At 43.3% G+C, this 16,299-nt stretch overlaps 1 protein-coding gene across 6 annotated transcripts in view; it reads right to left on the reverse strand.

Moving 5' to 3' along the window:
* LOC134227452 (protein kinase C, brain isozyme-like) overlaps positions 1-16,299 on the reverse strand; it is a 242,618-nt gene that overhangs the window by 18,117 nt on the left and 208,202 nt on the right. For all 6 annotated transcript variants that reach the window (XM_062708954.1, XM_062708957.1, XM_062708953.1 and 3 more), the window contains 4 exons: positions 1,032-1,185; positions 728-956; positions 357-662; positions 28-119 (listed from right to left, as the gene is read on the reverse strand). In XM_062708954.1, coding sequence (XP_062564938.1) covers positions 28-119; positions 357-662; positions 728-956; positions 1,032-1,185 — 781 coding nt within the window. The remainder of the gene's footprint in view (positions 1-27; positions 120-356; positions 663-727; positions 957-1,031; positions 1,186-16,299) is intronic.

Here is a 16,299-nt window from a genome sequence, read left to right on the forward strand (position 1 = left end):
ACAGATCATTTGATTATGTTTACTTACACTGCCACGGGCTCTTTGAATTTGCCACACTGTTGAATCTGGAACATGAGATCTCCACCATTGACATACTCCATGACGAAGTACAATCGGTCCTGTGTAAGATTTCGATAGTGATAGCTGTTACTTTTTGCAATGATTTACATGGATTCATAGCAACGTAAAAAAACTGTAATATTATTACTTAATCGGATTAAAAACTAAACTCATTGCACTGAAATTGGCAGTACATCAATTTTACATTTTGTATACTGCTGAATAAAGTACAGTATTTAACCAAATCGTACAAGCAGAGTTCAGTAGATTTGTAAAAAGTAGCTACAATCACTCACCATGGTTTGGAAACAGGAATGTAGTTGCACCAGGAACGGTGGCTTACTGGACAATGCCAGTACTCTTTTCTCCACCATTGTACACTCGACGTCATCGTCCTGAATGATAATGTCCTTCTTCAGGATCTTGATGGCGTACAGCTCGTCTGAGCCCTTCCGTTCAGCCAGCATGACCTTACCGAACGAGCCCTTGCCCAGTACCATTAGGAAATTGAAATCCGTAGCCCGTATCACATCCTTCTTGCCCATGTTGTGAGGAACGTCCTTGTCGCAAAGCACAGGTGCCTTCTTTGAAATGGATGTTTTCTGCGTGATCAACGGCCCAATTGAGAGATCAACCCCAACAAGACATTATCGAAATTTTTACTCACCCTCATCTGGCTCTTCAGCTGCACCAGATCGGTTCCTTCCTCCGGTACCGGAACGTTGTAGTACTCGCCCTCCTCTTGGGTCAACAGTTTGAACCAACCGTCGACGGGGTTTTTCAGAATTTCTGAGATTCCAAACGACAGTGAGCCCATAAAGTCGTTTCTCGAGGTGCGATCCCAATCCCACACCTCGATCAGAATCCTGCGGTCCTTATCCTCCGGCTTGAGATCACTACGATAGAAAATGAGCACAAAATGAGCAACTCTAATATTGCAAAATTTATTTAAAAAAATTCGGCAAACTTACAATGAAATGGTTTCATTCCACACCGGATTCAGTGACGCTCGGATGGTTTTGGTTTTCTTCTTCACATTGTCCGCGTCTGGAATGAGCTTGATCTTGACGTACGGATCGCTGGAACCGTTCGGATCCATTGGAATCAAGTTGCGTCCCTGTTTTACTGTGAAAGAAAGAAAAAGATAAAATGGGAATGCTTTAAATCTATTACTTGTCATTGCACGGTACTTGTTTGTTTGACTATTTGTTTGATACAGATAGTTTTTCTTTCTATTATCGTGGTGAAAGTCTTTCAAATGCAGACAACAAAAGCCATTAGACGAGGGGCCATCAAGAATGCCTTTTTCGAAACGAGCGAAAAAGATGCAACAGGTTAGTTGACTCATTAACCCTACCGATAAGCTAAATCTTTGGTTTGGGAACTTCGAATAACTTCTTCAGATTGTAACGCCCAAGCAACCATCAACATCTCGACATGAGCCGCAATTAGTCTACACATTACCCATATTAGCTCTGTGGCCCTACCAATGCAATACGGGAGAACTATGGTTCTTCCAAAGACACGCGACGAGTCTCGACGCGATTCTATCGCTTGGTGGTCCTCGATACAGTCGCCGTTAGTATGGCAGTGTAAAAGGAACATTGCCTGCAGTGACCTGCATCGATAGAACCGCGGTCACTACCTGGCGCCGTCCTGGCGATGATCGCTTAGGCCTGTGGGAGCCTTTAGGCTATCCCAACCACGAAATCCAACAAAGCTTCCGCGGTCGAATGTATATCAGAAAAGATGCTCAAATCTAACCCAATGCTATTTGTGCAAGATGCATCAACCATTTGTCACTATCTATAAGACACTACGAATTATTCGACCAACTGGATGCAAGACGTCTTAATGAACGCTCCAAACCATCCTGAAAAGGCTTTTGATCATGAAAATGAGTGCACCATTTTAAGACGCAGGGTAGGTCCGGATAAAATTGTCGGTCTCATCGAAATCCAGTATAAAGCTTTTGACCTTCCTACAGTGCTCAAAAAAACTCACACTTACGGTGTTCGGGTCATATTGACCCGGATTTGACCTGGCAATATCTCGGACATTTCATAGCCAAATTCACATGTTTATATACCAAAATAATCGTCAGCTCATAAATTTTTCGAAACTGACCTCAGATTGTTGATCGGCCACACCTACATCTCGTAATCGTTGGAGGAAGGATCGTCAGTTGGCCACTTTTATATGGACGAAAATTGCACACGAATATCGCGAATGGACGATTTTATTACTGTTTTTTCTCAGAAATGTACATAATACTATTTCAGTAATGATGAATCATGAATGCAGACAATATTTCTATAGTTGTTCTAGGTTCTCCAAACCATTCTGGATTTTAGAGCCTTGGCCTACCAAATCAATTACGCTTGGTACGAAACCAATAGCAACCCATGGTGCCCATACATGCCCTTAGAGACCATGCGCATGATTTGCGATCTAGATATGTTTAATCCGGGTGTTCTAAGTTCTCCAAATCATTCTGGAGTTCAGACGAATAGGTCTACCAAGACAACTGGGCTTGATATCAAGTCAGTAACAACCCATACAGGCCCTTAGAGGCCTTGTGCGTGATTTACGATCTAGATATGTCCAAACCGGATGTTCTAAGTTCTCCAAATCATTCTGGAGTTCAGACGAATTGATCTACCAAGATTGCTGGGCTCGATATCAAGCCAATAACAACCCATACAGGCCCTTAGAAGCCATTTGTATAATTTACGATCTAGATATGTCCGAACCGTATGTTCTAAGTACTCTAAATCATTCTGGAGTTCAGACAAATAGGTCTACCAAGACAACTGGGCTTGATATCAAGCCAATAACAACCCATACAGGCCCTTAGATGCCTTGTGCATGATTCACGATCTAGATATGTCGAAACCGGATGTTCCAAGTTCTCCAAATAATTCTGGAGATCACACGAATTGGTCTAGATATTGGATTGGATCTAGATATGTCCAAACTGGATGTTCTAAGTTTTCCAAATAATTATGGAGCTCAGACCTGCTGATCTAGAGCCCTAGAAAACATATGCATGATTCATTATCTAAATATGTCCAAATCGAATGTTCTAAATTCTCCAAATCATTCCGGAATTAATGCACATTGGTGTACCAAGACAACCGGGCTCAATACAAAGCTATTAGCAACCTATGGTGTCCATACAGACCCTTAGAGGCAATCCGCATGATTAACGATCTAGATATGTCTGAATCATATGTTTTATTTTTATATTTATTTTTTTTTTACTTCAAATTATTCTTGAGTGCAGACCAATTGATCTTCCACGTCATCTGGGCATAATACGAAGCCAATAACAACCCATGGTTTTCAAACAGAGCCTTAGAAGTCATATGCATGATTTGTAATCTTGATAAGTCCAAAACGACTATTCTAAGCTCTCCAAATAGTAACATACAATAGTGTCCATACAGGCCTTTAGAGGGTTTGTGGTGCATAATTTACGATCTAGATATATCTAAACCGGTTCTCCAAATCATTGTTAAGGGTTCTTTCACAAATTACGTAACGCTAAATTTGATGATTTTGATCCCCCACACTCCCCCACATAACACTTTTTGTATGGACGGTTTAATTTTTTTATATGGATCGTAACGCTCGGCCTGACCCCCTCTCTCCCCCTACAGCGTTACGTAATTTGTGAAAGGCCCCTAAGTTCAGAACTATTGATCTACCTTATCAACTGGGCTCAATACAAAGCCAATAGGAGCTCAAATAGGCCCTTACAGGCAATGTGAATTTACGTTCTAGACGTATCCATAATATGTTCAAGTCAACTATGGTTGATATAAAGCCTAAAGCAATCTATTGGCTATTGGCGCTCAGAGACAATGTGCATGGTTTACGATTTATATCTGTCCAAATCGAATATTCTAATCTACCCAAATCATTCTGGAGTTTAGACCATCTGGTTTACCAAAGCAACTGGGCTCGATACTTATCCAATAGCAATCCATGATGTTCATATAGCCGCCTTGAAGCTATGCACATGATTTAGGATTCAGTTATGTCCAAATCGGATATTCTAAGCTCTTCAAATCGTTCTAGAATGCAAACCAGTTGGTCTATCATATCAATTGTGCTCGGTACAAAACCAATAGCAACATATGGTATTAAATATTTAAATCACTAAAGAGTTCAGATGAATTGATGTACAAAGTCAAATTGGATAGGAACCGATAGGAACCCAATATATTCAAGCTACTATCGGCAATGCTTACGGTTTACAATCTTGGTTCGTCCAAATATGATATTTTGAGCTCTCAGATTATCATATGGGAACATATCTAAATTGTGTGTTCATATATACACCCGTGTTCAGAATAATAGCAGAGGGAACCGTTTTTTCCGTTTTGTACCCCGATGACCGGTTGAGCTGAAATTTTAGCAGTGAGCTACAAATATGTGGAAATTTACACATACTAGGTATCATGTTTTCGAATGACGCGTTCAAAAACTACGCACTAGGTCAAATTGTTCAAAATAATAGCAGTTTTTGTTTTGTTTAAATGGACATAATAACTTGCTATCGGTTGTGTACCTGGCGTTATTGGCATGGGGGACTAATTGGTCTTAACAGCAAAGAGGATTGGAGGATTTAGCACGTCGTATTTGGTAATTTCTTATCATCAACCTTCTTCTTCTTCTATTTCTTCTTCTTCTCATTGGCATTCCATCCCTTGGGTGTCCATCTCTTGGGTGTTCAACCATGCAGATAATAATCGAGGGCCTGATGAATAAGAAGAAGTCTCTATCGATTTTGTAGCGAGCGTAGTTGATTTAGTCCAGACTGATTTGAAAAACTTATAATATCCGATTTGGACATATACGAAATATGAATTATGCGCATGGTCTCTAATGGTCTATGGGGACATCATGGTTTGCTAGTGGTTTCAATTCGAGCCCAGCTGACTTGCTATTGATTTTGTACCGATCTCAGATGTCTTCGTAGATCAATTTGTCTGAACTCCAGGATGATTTGGGCAATCTAAGGTATCTGGACATATCTAAATCGTTAGTCATGCGCTGACCTCCAAGCCACTGTTTGGGTATGGGTGACCAATTTGCCTGAAATCCAGAATGGCTGGAAGAACTTAGAATATCCGATTTTGACATATCTAATCCGTAAATCATGCACATGGCCTTTAGAGGTCTGTATGGACCCCATGGGTTGCTATTGCCTTTCTATTGAGGTCATTTGCCTTTGAAGACCAATTTATCTGAACTCCAGAATTATTTATAGAACTTAGAAAATACGTTTGGAACATGTCTAAATCGTGAAACATGCACATGGCCTCTAAGGACCTGTATGGGCACCATGTATTGTTATTGGTTTTGTATTGAGCCCAGTTGTCTTGATAGCCAATTCGTCTGAACTCCAGAATGCTTTGGAGAACTTAGAACATACGGTTTGCATATATCTAAACCGTAAATCATGTGCATGACCTATATGGGCCTGTATGTATACCATGGTTTGCTATTGGCTTTGTATTGAACCCATTTGACTTGGCAGACCAATTGGTCTGAACTCTAAAATGATTTGGAGAACTTTGAACATCCAGTTTGGACATATCTAGAACGTAGATCATGCATAAGGCCTCTAAGGGCATGTATGAACCCCATGGGATATTATTGGCTTTGTATCGAGCCCAGTTGTCTTGGTAGACCCATTTGTACGAACTCTAGAATGATTTGGAGAACTAAGAACATCCAAATTGGATATATCTAGATCGCATATCATATGCATGGCCTATAAGGATCTATATGGATTGTTATTGGCTTCATATCGAGCCCAGTGATCCTGGTAGATCAATTTATCTGAACTGCAGAATGATTTGGAGAACTTAGAACATCCGGTTCGGACATATCTAGATCGCAAATCATGTGCATGGCCTCTAAGGACCTATATGGATTATTATTAGCTACATATCGAGCCCAGTATTCTTGGTAGATCGCTTCGTCTGAACTCCAGAATGATTTGAAGAATTTAGAACATACGGTTTGGACATAACTAGATCGTGAATCATGCACAAGGCCTCTAAGGGCCTGTATGGGTTGTTATTGGTTTGATAACGAGCCCAGTAATCTTTGTAGATCAATTCGTCTGAACTCCAGAATGATTTGAAGAACTTAGAACATCCGGTTTGGACATATCTAGATTGTGAATTATGCGAAATGGCCTCTAAGGGCCTGTATGGGTTGTTATTTGCTTGATATCGAGCCCAGTAATCATGTTAGACCAATTCGTCTGAGCTCCAGAATGATTTGGAGAACTTAAAACATCTGGTTTGGACATATCTAGATCGTAAATCATGCGCATGGCCTCTAAGGACTCATATGGATTGTTATTGGCTTCATATCGAGCCCAGTTATCTTGGTAGATCAATTCGTCTAAACTCCAGAATGATTTGGAGAAATTAGAACATCCGGTTTGGACATATCTAGATCGTGAATCATGCATAAGGCCTCTAAGAGCCTGTATGGGTTGTTATTGGCTTGATAACGAGGCCAGTAATCTTGGTGGATCATTTCGTCTGAACTTCAGAATGATTTGGAGAATTTAGAACATATGGTTTGGACATAACTAGATCGTGAATCACGCACAAGGCCTCTAAGAGCCTGTATGGGTTGTTATTGACTTCATATAGAGCCCAGTAATCTTTGTAGATCAATTCGTTTGAACTTCAGAATGATTTGGAGAACTTAGAACATCTGGTTTGCACATATCTAGATCGTGAATCATGCACAAGGCTTCTAAGGGCCTGTATGGATTGTTATTGGCTTGATATCGAGCTCAGTAATCTTGGTAGATCTTTTCGTCTGAACTCCAGAATGATTTGGAGAACTTAGAACATACGGTTTGGACATATCTAGATCATGAATTATGCTCATGGCCTCTAATGGCGTGTATGTGCACCATGGATTGCTATTGGTTTCGTTTTGGTTTTGGTTTTGATTGACTTGGTAGACCAGGGCTCTAAAATCCAGAATGGTTTGGAGAACCTAGAACATCTGTAGAAATATTGTAGCATTCACGATTCATCATTACTGAAATAGTATTGTATATATTTCTGAGAAAAAAACAACAATACAATCGTTCATTCGCGATATTCGTGTGCAATTTTCGTCCATATAAAAGTGGCCAACTGACGATCCTTCCTCCAACGATTACAGGATGTAGGTGTGGCCGATCAACAATCTGAGGTCAGTTTCGGAAAATTTATGAGAAGACGATTATTTTGGTATATAAACATGTGAATTTGGCTGTGAAATGTCCGAGATATTGCCAGGTCAAATCCGGGTCAATATGACCCGAACACCGTAAGTGTGAGTTTTTTTTTGGAGCCCTTCAGGAACGTCGTACAAAGTAGTTCAACGTTCCGGAACATAGTTTTCCACAAAATAGGAAAAGTCAAGAAGTTTCAAACCTTCATATTGTTGCGTTAAAAAGCTATAACAATTTGAAAGTGCGATTCGGGTCATATTGACCCGAACACGTTAGGAAGGTTAAGTGTCCAGTCCAGTGTCGGCAGTTTCCATTTCCCGAATCAATTGTTTGTTGGTATTTCGGGTACAGAGCAAAGTACGTCTTTGCTACAAGAGTGTACAATTAGACTCCGCGTTTTATTCTATTCCGATTTGCCAAACTGACATAATTGAATCCAAGAATATGCAATGCAAGGTGTTAATATAAATTCCCCTTTTCAAATAAAAATTAAAAAAAGCCGACGCTTTTGATGAACTTTGAACCACTCTGGTACCCGAACATTTCGTCTCTGGTGTAGGTTTGACCATATCCTTACTGGCAGCCGCGCTAGTATTAGACTCCCCGTCTTCCGAAGTCGGCAGGTTCCTGGCTGTACGATCGTAGTAGTATTTTGTTTTATCTGCTCTTTCACTCCTTTATGTATTTTGGGGTAAATTGACCATCTTCCATTGGGACATAGAACCGCGTACGCCAGAATACTGTATCTCGAGCTAGCTTTATTGTGGCCTCAATTCCAAAGTGAGAAGCACGTAAACGCCTTCTTTAGAGTTTCTGATCTCAGATTCGAAGGAACCAAAATCCGATCGATTCACTCGTTTCACGTATCTGTGCTCCAAAAAAATGAACATGGTCCAGTGCTTCCTATGGTCTGCTGGGCCATCTTTCCACGATTATCCGAATGATCCATTGGATATCCTCGTCCTGATGAGATTCTTTGCGTATTTGATCCAGCCGATAGACCGAAATCGGGGCATAATCCATCAGGTTTTGTATTTGTGTCGACCCTTTTTCTTAGCTTTCGCGCCATTTGTCCATTAAAAAGAGTTAAAGGTAGTGCCGGTTACATCCTCCTGCCAAGAGCAGAGGCAGTTGAGCATTGCAGTAGTGTTGTGGAAGGGTTTTACCCTTGTGAAGATTTGTAGCAGCTGGCAGCTTTCCCGCCGATGACAGTTTACCCCCGCGGAGGGCTAGTGGCACTTGAACAGTCGGCTATCCCTCCTCCACCCACCTCAGTTGTAATTAATGAAGGTATGGAAGTTGAAGTAATTTCCCATCCGGTGCATAACTGTGTAATGTGCATCATCTACTGCAGAGACGTCGTCAGTTACGATACTGATGTTATATGGATAGAGCCGGAAGAACAAGGCGTGGTTGAAGTCTACCGCATAACTAAGAAAGTCGGCAAGGAAACGAAAAATATTCCCCTTCTTGTTCTTGCCATTACAGAACCTCCACACCGGAATACTTTTTTTTCGGTTTCTTGAGGTGCCTAACAAGACCTTATTATTCATCTTCGATGCATTGATTTATGCCGCTGCCTGACTTAAATAGTAGGGCTTAGGACCGGGAGCCATACCTCAACCGGAACCTTTGGACCGTCCCCGGCATTTGATTACGATTACGGACGAAAAGTGCAAGTACGGTGCACTGGGTAGTGGGCACCGCCTGTAGTCCGGACGAAATAACCCCACCAGAACGACCGGACCGACCTCGCAAGATCCTTTTCCTCGCAAGAACCGGACCGACCTTTTCCTGCTACAAGCTAGTCAACCACGAAGTCTGAAATCACTGCTTATTCGGGGCACTCCGTGAAAGTCAAGTGTTTCCAGCTAGGCGTTTTCGGGTGACGAGATAAGCAAGATCATTGAGAACACCTTTCTAGCCAATGAAACATGCTGGATTTAAGCCTGATCTTTCGACGCGGATTGTATAACCGACTATATTCTGGTCACCTCTAAAACTACTTTTCTGGGGCTAAGCCCTATTGATATCAGTGCACAGCGTCCCAGGCATCCAAAGCACTCCAACCTGGGCTATAAGTTCTGCTTCTTCCTGCAATACTATCTAGCTCCTCCTTCAACCTCATTGTCGGTTCTAGGAAACATCTCAAGCAGTCAGTACATAGTTGTCCCGTAGATCACAGCCCTTTCCTCTCCGATACCTCAGGCCTCAGCCCAACGTATCAACTGGTTTCTCCCCCTCTGTAGCGATGAGTCCTCTCGTAGCAGCGGCGCCTTGTCCATTGGTGACGGCGAAAGACTGTCAATAGCAGAAACGTCAAAGCAATTCTGATGGACACAGCGAACGATATGTAAAAGGCGATAATAAAATAAACAACATGGGGAATAATTGTTATCATCCTAGACCCGCATGTTGAAGTCGATAGCGAAGTTATCGTTAAAAGTTAAATAGCTGAATTTATTTTAAACCTATAATTGGAATTAGTAGCATAACTTGAAATCTTGTAGGTGAACTGGAATCATATGCGTGAAACATTAATTGAATAACTTAAAAATCTTTTCTAGCGTTATTCGATATAACCTAAGTATAGAGCCCTCATAAGAAACCCATATTGTATAACTTTTCGTTAGACAGTGAAGTAGGTATTTTTTTTTTGCACAGCTATTATATTCAGGACTAATATCCACTCTGAATTATAGATCTATAAGTACCTAACTCAGTCACGGAAGAATCGCTCTTTAACGGCAAATTGGTTCACCAAAAATTGTGAGTGCTTATTATATAACTATTGAACTTTATGTACCTAACAGAAACTGAGTGAAATTGCAGCTTAAAGCTTACTATCACCCCAATACGGAGTTTGCTATTGAGACTTTGGATGAATAATCCCCACAGTTTCGTTAAGAATTTTTGTTGCTGGGTAGCCAAATGGAGCGATCTCGCGAGAAAGGTGAGCTTACTTACACCTGTCAGTCATGCGATCTCCCAGATCAGGCAGAAACACGCATGATAGCCTGCGACAATTGCCGCAGATGGCAGCATCTTAGCTGCGCTGGCGTTGATCCTACGATTGAGGATCTTTCGAATCTCAGATTCAACTGTAGAGGATGCAAGAATATAGGCCAAACAACGAAAAGTGGCTCCCGTTTTCACGTTCCACCGACGGACAGGTCTACTCGGTCATCGGCGAAGAGATATGGTTCATCGAAGGTACCAAGCCTTGCATCAAGTGAACGATCCGTTCTTGAGGCCCAACTCAAGGTCGTAGAGGCACAAGATCAGCTGGAAGAGCGAGAGAACAAGCGGAGATCCAGCAACGAGAAATCGACGAGATGCAGCGAAAGATCGAAGAACGAAGAAGCCTGCTGGACGCGGAACGAAAGCTGCGAGAACTGCAGCTGTACAAAGATAAGGAAGTGCAAGAGCGCCAGCAACAAATTCGGAAGCAATCTCTCGAGAAAAAAAAAATACGCTTATTCGACAAATAGCTGAAGCGGGTAGTAGGAGCGGTTCCGTCTCCGATAGCAAGGAAAATGTAGCAAAATGGCTCGACTCGACTATGGAATTTCCCAATCGCATCCCCAAGGACTGGCGTGCACACAATTCAATCCATTCGACTCTACCATTACATGAACTTATTTCCGGAGAGCGATTTTCTTCCCCACCTGCACGCGCTGCTTCACTTCCAGCAGCAATGCGACTTAAGAGTGATCTAGAACCTACATCGGTTCAAAATGTGATTCGTTCCCATATAGAATTCCCTGCCCAATCGCTGGAGCACAGCGTGCGCTTCCCAGAACAGGAAGGAAGGAACGGCTCACAGCCAACTTTACAACAAGTTTTGCAGTCTCAAGAAGCGTTACCAGCCCAGCAGCCGGCTAACGGAAGGCTCGGTGCTCGTCCAAAGACAGCGCATGCTGTTTAATCCTGCGGGCGGACTAGTGTTTCATCGGCAGGTGACAAGCTTCGAAGAAAACAATCACGCAAAGCTTCCGAACCGTCCTCTACATCAAGCTGCAAACCCGTTGCCAATGAATGGTAACTTAGCAAGACAACGGACACTTCAACCGCAACAACAGTTATCTGGGTTTCGTTTATCAGTTCTAACAACAGAGCAGCTTGCCGCTCGCCAGGTACTTGGAAAAGAACTTCCCCTCTTTAACGGGAACCCCGAGGACTGGCCAGTATTCGTTAGCAGCTTTGAACAATCCGCTCTGGCTTGTGGTTACACCGATGCCGAAAACTTGATTCGTCTCCAGAGAAGTTTGCGAGGACATGCTTTAGAGGCAGTAAAAAGTCGTCTTCTGCTGCCAACTAGCGTACCTTACGTCATTCAAACACTGCGCACACTATATGGACGACCCGAACTGCTCATTCGATCTCAAATATCGAAAATTCATCGAGTTCCACCACCTCGTCAAGATCGCCTGGAAACGCTAATGGAACTTGGCCAGGTCGTACAAAATCTTGTGGATCATCTTGTTGGAGCGCACCAGGAGAATCACCTCTCAAACCCGGTGCTTCTTCAAGAGCTCGTCGAAAAGTTACCGGGATCGCTTAAGCTCAGTTGGGTGGTGTACAATAATCATGATCCTGTCGTTACGTTGGCCACCTTTGGAAGCTTCATGTCACAGCTAGTATCAGCTGCGAGCTAAGTAACATCAGAGATACCCATCTTCAATAAAACATCACGGAACGATAGTCAGAAGGGCCGAGGAAGGAGTGCGCTTCAAACACATTTTTCTAAGCCCCAGCTGTCCAGTTCCAGCAATCAATCGATATCTAGTTATAAAGATAACCAAAAACAAGGTAAGGTGTGTGCTCTATGTACTAAGGAAGGTCATTGCGTAGGAGATTGTTCGCAGTATAAAGCGATGAACGTTGAGGACAGGTGGCAGATAGTTCAGAAAAAGGGTCTGTGTAGAACGTGTCTCAACAACCACGGTAAATGGCCCTGCAAGTCGTGGAAGGGGTGTGGGGTTAACGGTTGCTCAATGAAACATCACACTTCGTTGCATAATTCTACCCCTAGTTCACAGTCTACCAACGTTTCTACAAACCACTTCACCTCCAACTTCGAAGAATTCCCCTTATTCAGAATCCAACCAGTGGTCTTGCTTGCAAATGGAATGTCGCTAACTGTTTTTGCCTTTATCGACGAAGGTTCGACTTTGACGCTGCTAGAGTTTGGTGTTGCCAAACAGTTGGGCATTCATGGTCAGAAGGAGCCTCTCACGTTACTATGGACGGGGAATGTAAGTCGTGAAGAATCGAGATCTCAACTAGTAGAACTGGAAATTTCAGGTACGGGACCCGGATCACAAGCCCATGCCATGCGAGCTCATACAGTTGACAGTCTAGTTCTTCCCACACAAACGTTGCGGTATCAGGACCTCTGCGATCAATTCCCGCATTTGCGAGGGTTGCCTATAGAAGATTACGAGAACGCTCAACCGAAACTTCATAGAGGAATCGACTAGGAGTACCTCTCAAAGTGCGCGAAGGAGGATGCAGGAACCCAATTGCTGCCAAATGTCGCCTAGGTTGGGGCATTTATGGCTCCACTCCGAGACGTTCCCCAAAAGTGGTTCCTGTCAATTTCCATGTTGCAGCTACGTCGGACCCTGACCGGAAGCTGAACGAGCAACTACGAGACTATTTTACCGTAGATTCAGTAGACTATTGCCTCCACACAGTAGAATCCGAGGAGAACAAAAGAGCGCAAAATTATGGAGGAAACAACACGCCGTATTTCCTCTGGCTTTGAAACCGGACTTCTTTGGAGAACGGATAATGTAGAATTCCCGGAAAGATATACAATGGCGGTACGTCTTCTGCACAGGCAGGATAGAGCATTATTGAATTCAGTTCATCAACTCATTTGGGACTACGAGCGTAAAGAATACGCACATAAGGCAACCATGGAGGAGCTGGACAGTATGGATCCGAAACGAACGTTGTTTCTCCCTTTATGTGTCGTGAGGAGCCCCAAAAAACCGACAAAGACAAGGCTGATTTGGGATGCTGCAGCCAAATCACACGGAGTAAGCCTCATCTCTAAACTTCTCAAGGGACCCGATCTGCTGACGCCTTTGACATCAGTACTGTGTCGCTTCCGTCAGTTTCCGATGGCGATCTGCGAGAACTTACGGGGGATGTTTCATCAGATATCGATGTCCCAATGTTTTCTCTGGCGAGATAGTCCTAAAAAACGCACCCTGACTTACGTAATGGACGTGGTGACCTTTGGGTCCAGATGCTCATCAACGTCTGTCCTATACATAAAGAATCGGAACGCCCAAGAAATTGCAGCGGAATTTCCTCGCGCTGCAATTGCCATCTTAGAAAATCACTACGTGGACGACTACCTGGACAGCTTTAGAACTGTTCATAACATAAAAATTCCCCGGTGCTATTTCCGAGAACCACTTCCGAAGGTACTGAAAGATCTAGAGCTACACATCTTCGTAGATGCAAGTAGTTCAGCATATGCAAGCGCTGCATATTTCCGATTGCCTGCTAAAAATGAATTACAAATCGCTTTTATTATTTCAAAAACAAAGGTTGCTCCTATGAAAACGTTGTTTATTCCTTGCCTTGAACTAAAGGCAGCAGTCCTAGGAGTACATCTGGTAGAGGCAATACAAAATCATCATAAGCTTTCTGTTGCACGAAAGATCTTTTGGAGTGACTCTTCTACCGTGTTGGCTTGGATCCGTTCAGACCATCGTCGGTATCAAAAGTTCGTGGCCGTACGCATTGGCGAAATTCTCACAGCAAGCAACTCTGAGGAATGGCGATGGGTTCCATCAGAAATGAATGTAGCTGATAGAGCTACCAAATGGTATATCGGATCTAGCTTCAATCAGAACAATCCCTGGTTTTACGGTCTGCCCTTCCTGAGGAAATCTGAGGAACACTGGCCACAACCACTTCGATCCTTCACTACAAAAGAAGAGCGTCCGAATCACGTGCATTGGTCGTCGGTGCCTCTAGTAGACGCCAGAAGGTTCAGTAAGACACAACCAACACAACACGACTGACACATCGAACACCTCGCTCCCGCCTTCCACTGGAGTGGAACAAGACCGCCTACTTGCTCTCCTTCCAACCCCCACCCGTCCGTTGGAAGTCACCCTTTGGAATTAATGAAATATCAATGGATATTGGAACAACTATCCCAATCTGTCTAAACAGCACACTCACCACAAACAAGTTACTAAAACCTATGGACGACTGAAACAAGTCATATTGAGTTGCTGAATCCAAATCAATCTGAACTGCGTTATTCGTACTTTGGACTCCGCAAGACGCTCCGATCGAATAGAGTTCGCCGCCGTACCAAACTGACAATCTACAAAACGCTAATTAGACCGGTAGTCCTTTACGGACACGAGACCTGGACGATGCTCGTGGAGGACCAACGCGCACTTGGAGTTTTCGAAAGGAAAGTGCTGCGTACCATCTATGGTGGGGTGCAGATGGCGGACGGTACGTGGAGGAGGCGAATGAACCACGAATTGCATCAGCTGTTGGGAGAACCATCCATCGTTCACACCGCGAAAATCGGACGACTGCGATGGGCCGGGCACGTAGCCAGAATGTCGGACAGTAACCCGGTGAAAATGGTTCTCGACAACGATCCGACGGGCACAAGAAGGCGAGGTGCGCAGCGGGCAAGGTGGATCGATCAGGTGGAAGATGACTTGTGGACCCTCCGTAGACTGCGTGGTTGGCGACGTGTAGCCATGAACCGAGCCGAATGGAGAAGACTCTTATATACCGCACAGGCCACTTCGGCCTTAGTCTGAATAAATAATAATGCGTTATTCGAGTGGAGACTTCACCGTGGGTCATTGGACTACAGGAGGTCAAGGCCCAAACATCCGGCACTCGGTTGCAAGTGGACATCGACGTGTTTCAGTTTAACAGTGACCTTACTTTACTTACTGACACACCGAACCGCATCATCTATGATTTTTCCGAAGTCGCCAACACGCTCGGGGAATACTTCGCCGGCTGAGTGTTGACCAGTGAATGCTCTGCTGGATTCCACCTGCTGGATAATTGACCATTGGTAGGTCTCCGTCCCTCAAAAGTCTTCTAGTTCCACCGAATCCACAACTCTCCACATCCATTTATCACCGCTGGGCCTAACTTGTAAATCCGCTACAAGTTATACTCCGGTAATTGTAAATCCGCTTGACCTGATGGGGTAAGTTACCCGATATCAAAACACCTTTCTCACAGTTTGGTCATCCCTATCCCCAAGAACAACATTTCTTCTCGGGACGTTACCAAGTATCAATGGCCTCCTGGGTTTCTAAGGTCGTGGGAAACTAGTGAACAGACGACTACGGGCCATATTAGAAGCCGAATGTAAATAGCATCAGTTTCTGGAAACATGTCTTACGCCCAGGATGTGGCACTAGGCACCTGGTTTCCTTCAATATTTCCAAGGAAATGGACCCTCTTCGAATTGTAGCAATTGTCTTGCCTTTGTCCGGAATTTCTTCATTGGGCATTCCTTCAAAATCCTTTCGGGAACCAGGACTCGAGACCGGGCTCCGTTTTGGCAGTAACGCTCTTCTTTGTCGCCATGAATGTGGTCTTCCGCAAACTTACCCGCGAACATACACGTTTTTGTGTATGTCGATGACATTTTACTACCAAAGTAACACCATAAACATCTTTTTTATAGATCAATTGTTGTATGATGGTTAACAAAAATGAAATACAAGCTATGCTTGAAGAAAGCTGTGAAAAGGTTTTTGCTAAACATACAACTATTTGGTAGAAAGTTTTTTGAAAGAAAAGTTTTGTATTACATTCTTACGACTTGCTGATAACCTGTCATTTGTTTTTTTTTTAAGATGTTTCGTTTTACATTTTCATGACATAAAACATGTCGTCAGAATTGCTTCACGAAATAACAAAGAACATGTTAATTTTTTGACATTTGTTTAGTCAGCAGA

Source organism: Armigeres subalbatus, chromosome 3, assembly GCF_024139115.2.
Source record: "Armigeres subalbatus isolate Guangzhou_Male chromosome 3, GZ_Asu_2, whole genome shotgun sequence".
Classification (NCBI taxonomy): domain Eukaryota; kingdom Metazoa; phylum Arthropoda; class Insecta; order Diptera; family Culicidae; genus Armigeres; species Armigeres subalbatus.